This window comes from Drosophila rhopaloa, unplaced genomic scaffold (genome assembly GCF_018152115.1).
Source record: "Drosophila rhopaloa isolate 14029-0021.01 unplaced genomic scaffold, ASM1815211v1 contig_3, whole genome shotgun sequence".
Classification (NCBI taxonomy): Eukaryota; Metazoa; Arthropoda; class Insecta; order Diptera; family Drosophilidae; genus Drosophila; species Drosophila rhopaloa.
Window position 1 is genome coordinate 9,228,412 of NW_025335123.1, and position 12,345 is coordinate 9,240,756.

At 37.7% G+C, this 12,345-nt stretch overlaps 1 protein-coding gene across 1 annotated transcript; it reads right to left on the reverse strand.

Moving 5' to 3' along the window:
- Positions 1–8,792: 8,792 nt before the first annotated feature.
- LOC108044990 (larval cuticle protein 16/17) lies at positions 8,793–10,109 on the reverse strand. Its single transcript, XM_017124172.2, has 2 exons — positions 9,779–10,109; positions 8,793–9,094 (listed from the first exon to the last, which is right to left on the reverse strand). Exons 1-2 carry the CDS (start codon positions 10,107–10,109, stop codon positions 8,874–8,876), a joined length of 552 nt encoding a protein of 183 aa, XP_016979661.1. The 3' UTR covers positions 8,793–8,873.
- Between the last annotated feature and the right edge of the window lie 2,236 nt (positions 10,110–12,345).

The window sequence follows — 12,345 nt, forward strand, 5'->3', positions numbered from 1 at the left end:
TCTCAGACTTTTGCTCCAATCGCAACTGATGTGAATTGTCTACGCCAAGCCCCTTTATACCCAAAAACTCAAAACATCACCAAAATCCAGCCCATCACCCACCCAAGAATTCCAGTGACATCAGCTTCATCTGTGTGCTTAGCTGGAATCTCCGAAGAATGGAGAATTGCTATATTGAGGGTTTTTGAACTCAACCCGAATGGTTCGCCTCTAATTATTCGTTTGCATATTGTTTTCACCCATCGTTTGGCAACAGCTGGCCCATGTTTGAATTAATTCTATCGTTAATATTTTCATATTAAATGTTTGAGCTTGAAATGACTGTGGGGCTTAAGGGGAAGATTTGCTGACATCTACGTCTATTTTGAAAATAATTTATAATTTACCTTTATACAAAACAAGAAAAAAACAATTTCTTAAATTTATAAAATATTTAAATTGTACTGCTGAAAATTGTTCTTTTTTATATCAATTTTTTACCGTTCTTAAAATTTAGCAGAAAGAAAACTACTAATGAATATGGAACTAATTATTGGGAATACAAAGCTTTATCCCCTTTGTAGCATGTAACCTGCAACAGGGTTGCCCGTTCTTGCAACACGAGCTGATGGTGTGTGTATTCAAGGAACGTTGCACGTGCTGGTTCCGGCTGTATGATCGGTAGAAGGTGGGGTACCAGGTACCTTTTCTTAATACCCTATGGGAGATGTCACTCCAGGGTTTCCGGTTTATTTATGCTGGGCTGATGTTAAAGCCACAGCGGATGAACACCCAACAATTATCACCGAATTCCAAAATGTATGCTAATTGGTGATCCCCTTTAAAGCCGGCAAAGCTAATTCATTCTCCCGTTACAGCATGACGCATGAGTCCCAAATATGAAAGGGTTAGAGATTCATTTATATTTAATAATTTGCATTTGATTTACAAACTCCTATTGCCCAGAACATATTATAAGAGCTGCGCAGGAAAATGTAATTTAATAATAATATATAATATATAATATAAATTTGATTTTAATTTAAGTGTCTGTATTGTTTGTTTTATATATGTATAGTATAACGTAATTAATTAATTAACGTATTCCAATAAATGAATTCAAAATATAACTTTATATTATAATCGGGATTTAATAACTGAAAAGTATAACTTTTATTTTGCTCTTTTTCCATTTATCAAAATATTCCTTTGAGATATAGTAATTATATACTATATCAGAATTACGCTTTTACTTTTGTCAAATTCGGACAACAATATCATATATGTAGGTGCCATAGAAACGATGGCAAAATGCAGCCCAAAATCAACATAGCTTCATTGTTTTTAGTAATATAGGTATAGAAATCGAAATGTAGTCGTTAGGGTGTAGGGTATATACACTTCCTTTCCTATTTATTTTTGTTCTATGCTTACAAAGTTTAGTAACACATCTCTCTCAGAGTTTGGTTACCTTTGCCAGATCACTTATATCCTACATACAAATGAAGAAATAACTACTTGGGAAGCGATTCGCACATTAAACGTGGGCATCCGGGGCTAAATGTCGGGAAGACTGCCCCTTTTGCTTCTTGGCCTTCTTTTCGGGTTCCACCTTGTTTCGGTTTGGGGTTATTTTTCAGTTTCCAGCTCGTATATCCGTTTCGTGTCGTCTTGGCCGTCCGTCGTTCGTTTTACGGCCTTTGTAATTATCACTTTAATGAACTTTGCTAGTTTGATAGCGAACCCTGCCAAAAGGTAGCGCCCTCGCAATGGGGCCAATGAGCGAGATAGCTATCCCCGGGGGGACAGGGATGGCTATATGGGGAGAGAGGGAGAGAGGGAGAAGGGGCGATTGCAAGGACGCTACGTGCACAACCGGCTTTCTGCTTCCAGCGTATTGTGTGCCTTTGGTTTTTATTAAGGAATAAAATTAGTGAGCGCGTGCCGGGAACGCCAAAAATGCCAGTTGCAGTTCGTCCTTTGCTCTCCTTCGTACCGTCTTTCGTCCTTCGTTCCTTCGTTCCTTCGTTCCCCCTTCACCCCGTCCTGGGGAAAAGGAAACGGAAGCAATGGCAAAAGTCTCAGGAGCACAGAAAGAAACCAGTTTAAATGGGCGCTTCATTAACTTACTAATGGCTAACACTTTTTTTACTTTTATTCTTATGAATACTGAACACTTTCTACCAATATTTACCTAACTGTTTTGGTATGGCTTTAAACTTGCCAATGGTTTTATTTTTCTCACAATGAAAATGTGTTTGGTGTAGTTCAATATATTTACGTTTTTTGTTAATTTTCAAATAAAAGGCCAAATGGAAGGCTTTCATTTTTTCTGAATTCATGATTTAAGTTTTTCGGTTATCTCACAATTTGCAAAAATTTAACTAAGCTTTAAGTTAAGAATTAAAAACAAAATACAAATTGTAAATAATGTAACAACAGTTGAAGCCATGTTCTTTGGCAATAGTTTATGTTCCAGCATCTTACAATATTGTTTCTTGGTTACCTTTCTGATGCATTATTTATTTCAGTGCATTGTTTAAGTTGAGGCAGAAACAGTGACTGCAACAGAGGCCGAAAGTTATGCAGGGGCGAATGTGCGCAAAATAATGCAAGATAAACGCGCCAATTTCCAGAAGAACCAAAATAAGAAAAACTTTCGAAGGCAGAAAAAATGTGGAGCCAAGTGGGGTTAAATAAGGGAAAGCAAATGTGTTTGAGCACCGAAAAAAATGTGTACACAATTTAGTTACCAATTTATAATGACTTACATTTTTCATTGACTTACCTTCTATTTAAAAGCTAAACACAATCTAATTTTAGTTAGACCGTTTTTTTATTTAAACAAATGGTAATTCGAATAACTCTTTATATAATTCTTAGGTGTCTAAATAACAGATAAATATAATGTTTGTAAATATTTGTGTAGCGCTTATAAACATGTATTATTTAATGTAAAAATCATGAACATTGTGAACGTTCGTTTGTTTAGTTGGTTTTTCACAACCATTTGTCCAAATATTAATTGTAATTTGTGGGCTCTAATTAAAAATAAAGAAATAAATTTGACTGTCTGCTCGTATATTCCCAATACTTTTGGCTAAACAATGTACACATTGTAATTTATTTTAATATTATCCTAGGGCAACCAGCTTTAAATTAAATCTGTTAAACACAAACCGAATTTGTTGGGCCTGAAACCAAATGTAATTAATGTGTCTAAATAAAATGATTCGCTAACATTTTCGTGCAGTTGTGAACACTCGAAAAATTAATGCAAGAATTAATTAACGGCCGATTACACAGGGATCACACTTAAATCAGCCGAATGCAGCATTACACCACATCAACCGGAAAAAAAGGCCAAAAGTGTGAGTGCGCGAAATGGGAAAGCCCGGAAAAGCGGTCGAGCAATGAAAATGGCTGCGAAAATACAAATTGAAATGCAGCAAGTCGCCTTCCTTGTCGCGGTTTATTTTCCATCGCCACGGCAATTAATCATAAAAGCAGATTTTAACACGAGCTGACTTTATGCCATGTATGTATGGTGTATGGTGTATGTGCCATATATGCCCCTGCCCATGGATGCCCCCCCCTCCCTTCGCCACGCACCCATGAAATATGCAAAATATCTTGTAATGTGTTTATCAATGTGTGCGGATGGCCATGGAACATGGTTCGGGCAGTGTTCCGGACTCGGGGCCTCAGTTCCAGACGATTCCTTCCCTGGGCCAGCAAATAAATTCATTGAATTAACAAATAGCTTCGTGTTCATTTTAAACCAAAGAGGAACAAAGGGAAAACATGAAAAAGTTACGCCTGTTTACGGCAAACAAAAAAATGGGGCATTTTTATTTTAAACGTTTTTATACATGCGAAGGTATATATTATTATCCACGACTCACCTGTATATTCTGGGCAGGGAAAATACTCTTAGTGGATTTTCGTTAAAAATTTAAATAAAATCCCCAGTTGTTTTGCGGCTGAAAGTTCCCTTCGCTGTTTTTTTTTTTTGTTGCCACATTTCTGGTTTCCCCTTTTTTTTGGCTAAAGCGAAAAATAATTGGTGAAACTGCATTTAATATATGCTTAAAACGGCGTGTCCGAATTGAGTTTTACGAGTATAACTCTTGATTATGTTGACAAGCGGCAATTTGTAGCATTCTTAAAATATTTATTAGCGCACTTTTTTTGTTGATTCCGTGTAATGTGTTTTTAAGCTTTAAGCGATCGATTATTGGTAATTAATTAACTGATTAGCAATTATGGCGGTCAAAGACAACAAAATGAAAATGATTGAGGCTTAAGAAATATTCTTCAAATGGATACCATTAAATTAAATCCCATTAAATGAATTAAGTGAACTGCAGAACCAAAATACCCGAAATCCAATCATGATCTGTGGAACACCAAATAAATTTGGAATGTTAATTCCCTGCCAGAAATTCGTCCGCATCTCCTGATGAATTTAATCCGGCTCAATAAGGTAATTCCACTCGCAAAGCTCGAAAAAGGGGCAATTCAAGAGGGAGGCGGCGAGTTCATAGCATAATTTGCGGCGTGCATGCTAAAATAATGAATTTCCGCATGCATAAACAAAGGAGTGTGGCGAGGGAGGCAACTAAGGAGTTAGTTAGACAACTTGTGCCTGGCAATTTCATTAGAGGTGCAAAAAAAAAAGTGAATAAGAGAAAAGAAAATTCCCACGAAGGAATGCAATTTGCTTGCACTTCACAATTTGCTCAGGGCTGCCAAATGCTAGTCTTTTGCATTCTTCAAATGAGATGGTTATATATTTTACCTGAAAGCAAAATACTCTTGATAACACTCGACGGTTTATTTATTTTGTTTTTTTTTTTTTGCTTGTCATATTTTGGTTTTTAATGAACTGTTTTCTGGTTCATTTGACTCAGCTAAGCCAGCCCTATGCTAATTTCGTTTCCTCGCTCCAGTTGACTGTTTTGTTTTTCGTTTTTTGATGGTTAACTGGCAGGACGCAGTGCCCGGTGTATCGTGTCCTTTTTGCGTGTTTGCAGGATCTCGTAGCCTTTTGCTGCGGTCGCTGATGAACTGCACACATCACGGCACGGCACGGCACGGCTCGGCTGGGCTGGGCTGGGCACCCACCGACAAACAACAGCAATGTCCTTTTAACCCATCCCGCCCACACACCTGCCATCTGTCCCGCTTCCTTTGGGGACCTCTGACTCCGAAAATCCCTGCTTCACCCCGCTAAACGCGACTTTCGCTGCTTAAAAGCCATTTTTGCATTTTATATTTAATTTTTTTCGCCATCCTTTTTCGCCGCATCCCCTTAACGGGTGTGCCACAATGCTTATCCCTTTTCTATACCCTCTAAAAAGGCATATCCACTTGGCAATGGGTTTGGTTTTCAGGCACTTGATAAAATATATAAGCTAAGCCCGAAATAAAATACCTACTGATAAGACATAAGCTTCGTATCGACATTGGCTTAGCAAATTATTTAGATTAGAGCCTATGAAGTATATATAATTTTTACTTATTCAGAATCTTTAAGCTTAAAGAAATAAAATAAATCTGAAATACGAGTACAATTATCATCAAAATTGCTTGTCTTTGTGTCATGAAATACATCTTTAGGCCAAAATTAAAAATGTAATAAGAACATTCAATTTGTAAAAACATTATTAAATACTGTTACTTCATCAAAAAGTTTTTGTTTTATTATTAAATTATAATTGTTATTATTTGCGACTTGCAAAAACCATCGGAAAATTATTGACAATATTACTATTATAATCGTTTTAAGATCGACTTCCAAAAACCACTGAAATTTTTCGGCTTCGTTCTAGAGTATTTCACTCTTTGGTCAGGCTAAGTGAATTTTTGGTCCTTGCTCATTTTTCGGTGTCCTTTCCATCTCTGTTTATTCTTCATCCTTTGGCTTTGGTTTACATTTTTTCTGACGCTGTTTTCACTGTTTATTGCTGTTACCGCAGCATGCAAACATTTTGTAGCCGTTTTCTGGGAAAAGCGGAAAAATGGAGGTACATGTCCTAGTTAAACTTTGCCTGCTTTTCCACATTTGCAATATTTATTGCCTTTTGATTATATTTCAGCCGAGCTAGAAACGGTATTTTTTTTGTAGGGCATTTAAGATTTAGAGGATGTGAATCAAATGGAAGTATATGGCATTGACATTGAACTGATGGGCTCTGGGTTTTAAGGTTCCCTCAGTCTTTGACAGAGTTGAAGTTTCGAAAGAATTTAATTTTCTTTTTTACTGTTTTTCCGTTACTTAGTTGCTGGATTTTTCCTCTCTTTAATAAGCGTCAAAGTTAACAAAGTTGCAACTTAACTTTTCCCTTGTATTTGGCTTTATTCCTTTCTTATTTTCCATTCCATTGCCCCTTGCCTCTATCCGTTTTCCCGGCTTTTCCCGAAGAAGATTTGTAAAGTTTCATTGATAATTTTAACGACTCCCAGCTACATGTGTCCCTCCGTCGGGAAGTCGGAACATCGGAGTTCTGGAGCGGATTTCGGAGGGGATTTCGAAGGGGATGGCCGGTTCGTGTTGAACTGCAAAGGCGCTTTAAGTACTTCTCAAAAGTTGGTTTTATTGTGTTTCTCGTACAATAATTCACGGACTGAGCAATCTATCTGAGCGAAAGACACTCTTATTACTTGGGACTTAAAATGAACTCGCTTGAAGCTTACACGAATTTAAATGTTGGTTAAACTTAGTTTGAACAAGCCCATCTTATTTTAATGATGATTAATAATTAAATCATTGAGTTGTATTTATCTTAAGTAGAATACATCATATTATTTGTCTTAGAAAATGCTGATGCAACATCGATATAAATGGTATAAAATTATATATGAACTTGTTATTTATACAAAATATAATTAAATATGCATTTAACATAACAACTTTTGGTGGCACACAAGATGTGCTAACAGAAAAAATATAAAAATTAAAGCTTGCTCAAAACCGTAAATTAAGTTATACTGTCGTGTTTTTGGTTAATATTTAAAAGCGACGTACACTTCATTCTAATTAAATATACAGGGTCTTGTAATATGTATACATAATAGGTCCATTTTAAGGATACTTTGAATATGAGCATTAGTTCTTACTTTACTTACCCAACCCATTTTGCCTCTTTATTTTTGTTTTCTTACTTTTTGATGTTTTTTCTTTGGACTTATCTTTAGGTCTGTGTAGCTGAGCTCCTCAATGGGAACAGTGGCAAGCCATTGAGTCAAGTGTCGAAGGCCATGAACCACCTGCCCAACCCGCCACTTCACCACCCATTTTCTAGCCATGTTCCGCCCACTTTTCCTCCCACTTTCCACTGCCTTTTCTTCGGCTTACCAAAACCGCGTGGCAAGTATTGCTTTCATGGCTGCCAAAAGCTTTCACTTCTGCAATTTCCTTTTTAATCCAATTTTCTTTTCATTAGAAAAAATATCCACGATTTAAGTCCTTAATTTTCTTTTTCTCTGTTGCAAACTTGTGGCTGGTTTTTTATGTTTATCATTATTCTTATGCAACACTTGAGTTAATCTGATTTGAAATCAATTTCAATTTTATGTGCACACAAATCATGCTTTATTTTCGAGGGCCTGCAATTAAGCTGGTCCATTGCAATCTCATCTCAAGATGATTTTTTATGGCCTTTTATGTTTTATGGCTTAATAGTCGGCCCACAGAAAGGTGCCAGTTGAATTAATTCTGCAAGTCAGCCGAGCAATGAACTCGTTTCCCAGGTATCCTGTCGGCACTTAATAAATTTATGATGAACCTTCACACACTCGAAAGTCAAGAATTTGGGATTTCATTCCATTTCGCACCATTTCATTTCAATGAAAAAAAATATTGGTCAACAATGGAGTTTCTTTTAAATAAAATAATAAGGAGATTTTTTATCGTTTAAACTTTAAACTTAATATAAAATTTTCTTTTGATACCAATATTAATTGTATCCAGTGTATCATTATTTTTGAACTAGCAATAAATATAACAATATTATTAGTTGATATATTAAGGATAAAATTCTTGCTAAAGGAATATGTATATTAAATATACATTATAAAAGCTATTTTTTTATATACTATAATTATGTAAACCGTATTTTCTTTACCATTCTATAAATTTATAAAAAAAATAATAATGCTGCACAAAAAATATTTTTTTGATTAAACAATTGTAATTCTTAGGAATTTTTAATATATTTTGTATTTTACCTTCGTAATAATATAGTCTGCATCATTAGTAAACTCGTATATTGACAGCAGCTGTGCAAATGAATAACCATAATTGATGTGTAATTTTTTTCTGTGTACTGGACATTTTCTTGTTTTTGGTTTGGTTTCGTTTTCGTTTCTTAATTGCCTCGCCGCGAGAACTTCGCCAAAAATGTGTTAAAAATGCAAAAATATGGCCAGATATCCAATAAACATATGTATATATATATGTATGTGATCCCCAGGTTGCCGAGGGGGTGCCCTGCACTTGTATGTTTTATTGCCCGAAACGCTTTGTGTTAAATTTATTGCCAAATTGTCGGCGACTTTCGAAAAAACGCGAAATCTTCTCGGCCGACAAAATAAAAATACACGAAAGGCGAGGGGGGGGGCGTGGACCATAAAAAACCAAAATCCAAAAGAGCCACAAACAACTCGAAACATCTTCAATAATAAATTCATAATTTTCGCCGCTTTGCCTTAATAAATTTTTATTATTTTTTAATTCCATTTCATTGGGCACAAAAAAATGTGAAAAAAAAAATGAAAATCATAATAATATAATACGAGTAGTCGGGGCACAAAAATTAAAAAAAAAAAAAACGATGAAAGGAGCCATAATAATAATGAGGATGGTGTGCAATTACGGGGTCTCAGTAGCCTCAGTAGCGGCCCCTGCGATTCGTCCCCGCCCCCCGGGGCGTTGTGGTCGTTATGGAGGGGCTTGGGTTTCCATGGGCCTCCGACCGGGACTGGGACTGGGACTTGGAATTGAAGCTGGAGCTGAAGCTGGAGGTGGAACTGGAAACGGGATCGGGATCGGAGCTGGACATGGGCACCTCGATGGAGCGCGGCAGGTTGGGATACACTTGCGGCGTGATTGCTGTGGGCGAAACGCAATAATATAATTTAACATAAACCACATTCCGATACGGGAACATCTCTGGGTTAAGGTTAGGGATAATCGATGGGTGTCTGCTAGTCTTATTAAGTATTTAAGTAAAGGAGTTTCGTTATTGGGTAGCTTGTTTAAATTAATCATTTCAGTTGTGATTATTGATATGTATTGGTTTCTATAAACTCGTTTCAAATTAATAGCAAACATTTCCAAGAAAGGTTTTTAAGGCATGAACGTTTTCATTTTTATAATAATTGTTAACATTATTTAGCTGTATTAGATACTTTAAGAGGTATTGCCAATCAATCAATCAAATTAAGCAAATAGCTTAGATTTTTTTATTTTAATGTTGAGAGATTTTATACACGAACAAATATTAAAATTGAAATAATTCCAATTAAAAATAATTATTTATGGTTTTAAATAAAGGTTTGGTTTTTAGTGTTTTAAAGTTAAAAACTACATATCACATTCATGGTCAGAATAATTATTATTATTGATCGTTTTATTTGCACTTAGTATACTTAGTATAGCTATCAAAAAACTCAGTTAATATTTTATAAGTTGGATCAGTGCCTTAATTGACGAAACGTTAATCACTTTTCGTTAATTTCCTAATTTTGAACCTCGATAGCCGATAGCCGATTACCGATTGCCGATCATACTTACATTGATTCTGCCGATAGCCAAATTGATCGGCATTGTAGAACACGGTGATGTATCGGCCGTCGGTCATGCGATAGGCGTAATAGCCCACGACCATTAGGGTCTTCACCTCGTTGATCTTGGCGAAATATCCCCGCTCGTATCGCGCCGTTCCGTCGTCCAACTCGAATCGATACTCGTAACTCCCGTCGGGGTATCGGTTATCGAATCGATCCAGTAATCGCACGCTTCGCACTGCCTCCCCCTCCCTTTCGTTTTCCAGGATCTGCTGGGCGGAAGTGAGGGTGGCGCCGAGCAGGAAAATAGCGAGCAGGATCGGACCGGAAGTGGCCATTTTGATGCTGGGGTGTGCGTGTGTGACAAATGGATGTGCGATGGCTTGTGGGTGGGGTAAATGGGGTGTGAGTGGATGGCGGAGGTTGCGTGTGTGTGCTGCCGCGTGGTGTTTTGTTAACAGTTTAATTCGGAAACTGTGTAACTTTGGCTTTTTATAGTCGCCATCGCAGGCAGCGTCGCCGGCAGAGAAGTCGACTGTGACTGAGGCAGCAGAAATCTTCAACCTGAGCGGGATATCAAAAGGGGTGACGGAGAGCCAAATACACAGGTAGAAAAGGATGTTGTTCTCTTCTGGTTTCTTTTTAATAAGAATGTTTCCCCATTGTTAAGTTGTAACATGTGTGGCTTATAGTAGAACGATTTGACAAACAACATTTTTGGGTTTATTAAATGTATTATGACTATTTTTATTAAGTTTCTTTATACGCTCTAAAATAAATGTAGATGTCCAGAAATTCTATTGTTTTCCCTCAGTGCATGTACATCTCTCTGAGCCATTGCCGTCAAAAATTCTCAACGCTTAATCATACGAAAAAAATCTTAATTTCATCTACTTACACACATGCTTATCGGTGTGCCCTGCTCAATGGGTTAAAAGGGGCGGAAGGGGCGGAAGGGGCGGAAGGGGCGGAAGGGGCGGGGTTGGGGCTGGACAGGTTGCTAACTGGGCAATTTGGTTGCGCCTCTTTTGTGTGTTTGCTTTTGGCGCTGTTCGCACGGCCGCCAAATTGCGCACAATGGGTTAACAGGGGTTTACAGGGGTTTGGCGGGGGGTTGGGGGAGTTTTGAGGGGGTGTAAGGGCGTGGGGCCAGCAATCACAGATGGAAACTGATACAGCAGACATAATCGATTTGCTGCCAATTGATGGATGGCCAGGGAATCGCTACAAAGTGGCTTTAATGCTACTTGTTTAAAATGGTTACCAAATCTAATGGGCAAAGTAAATTATCTCATTATGAGGCAAAGTTTTTTGCAGTCTTTTCACTATTATTAATTTATATTCATTTGATTTTGTTTCCATTTAACATTTATTAATAAAATTATCTAAGCCATTTTTTGTCATACGCAATTTAAAACTTTTTATTCTAATGTTATGTTAATTACTTAGAAAACTTGAAAACCCATAAAGCTCCATTCGTTCTTTTTAATTATTAACTAATTATTAATTCTTTTTGTTATTTAAGACAATTTTATTTTCTAGGACTTAAAAAAGTTGTAAGTTTGTTTGTTTTAATTGGTGTATTCGGGTGATTTTCTATTTGCAAGACTAGCGGCTTGTATTTGAGTTCATAATAATAATCTTGCTAAACATTTGAGCATTTTAGTTAATTAGCCAGTAATATAATATATCGAATGTGGCTTTCTGCATTTAACCCACTGTGCTGGGCAGTGGCTAAAAATACAACAGTTCTTGCACCCTACAATTTGGGCAGCCAGTACGTGCCGCCTGTCATCGTCGGAGGCCAAAGCAGCGGATTTCGAGCGGGAAAGATGCAACACCAGGGGCGGAATCGGTGGCCTGGAGCAGGAGCAAAAGCAGGAGCAGAAGCAGGAGCGCGAATCAAAGGGGGACGAAACGAGGCGAGCGTCCTGAGGCCAATTAGGGCTAATTTATGATTTCAATCATTTCTTAATTGCATTTAATGTGCAGCGATTTAGCGAACACAGGCCTGTACCCTCGGATCTGGGATGTGGGGGCCAGCTGAATGCCCGGGGCTGCCGAGGGGCCACTTGGTCAGTCGGCCAAAGTTAATGATGTGCAATTGAGCCAGGGACCGAGGGACCGCAAAACTTATCGGATAGTGCTGCTCGGGGGCAGCTGTCAATACGTCGACACGGAGTTATCGCCATTTAATTAATTTCCGCACACCTCAAAGGTCACGCCAATGTATTACCAATAAAAATATCCATCTCTTAAGCAGATAGCATTTATGAATTTACTTCATTTTTGAGCCGCATTGTTTCGGCTTTTTCGTGGCATGCAGAGCAGATTTATAGCCAAGTCGCAGTGACAGCACAGTGACAATAGCAGTCACAGTCGCTGGCTAAGTCAGTCACGCAGTCAGTTCGTCACTCTGTCAGTTTGTCAGTTCGTCACTCTGTCAGTTTGTCACTCGGCCAGCTTGCCACTCTGTCAGTTTGTCACCCTGTCAGTCGGGGCCAAAAAGGCGCGCTAAACTTGCCAAAGTGGCAACAGCTACATCAGCACGCCACCAACAACAGGCACTTCCTT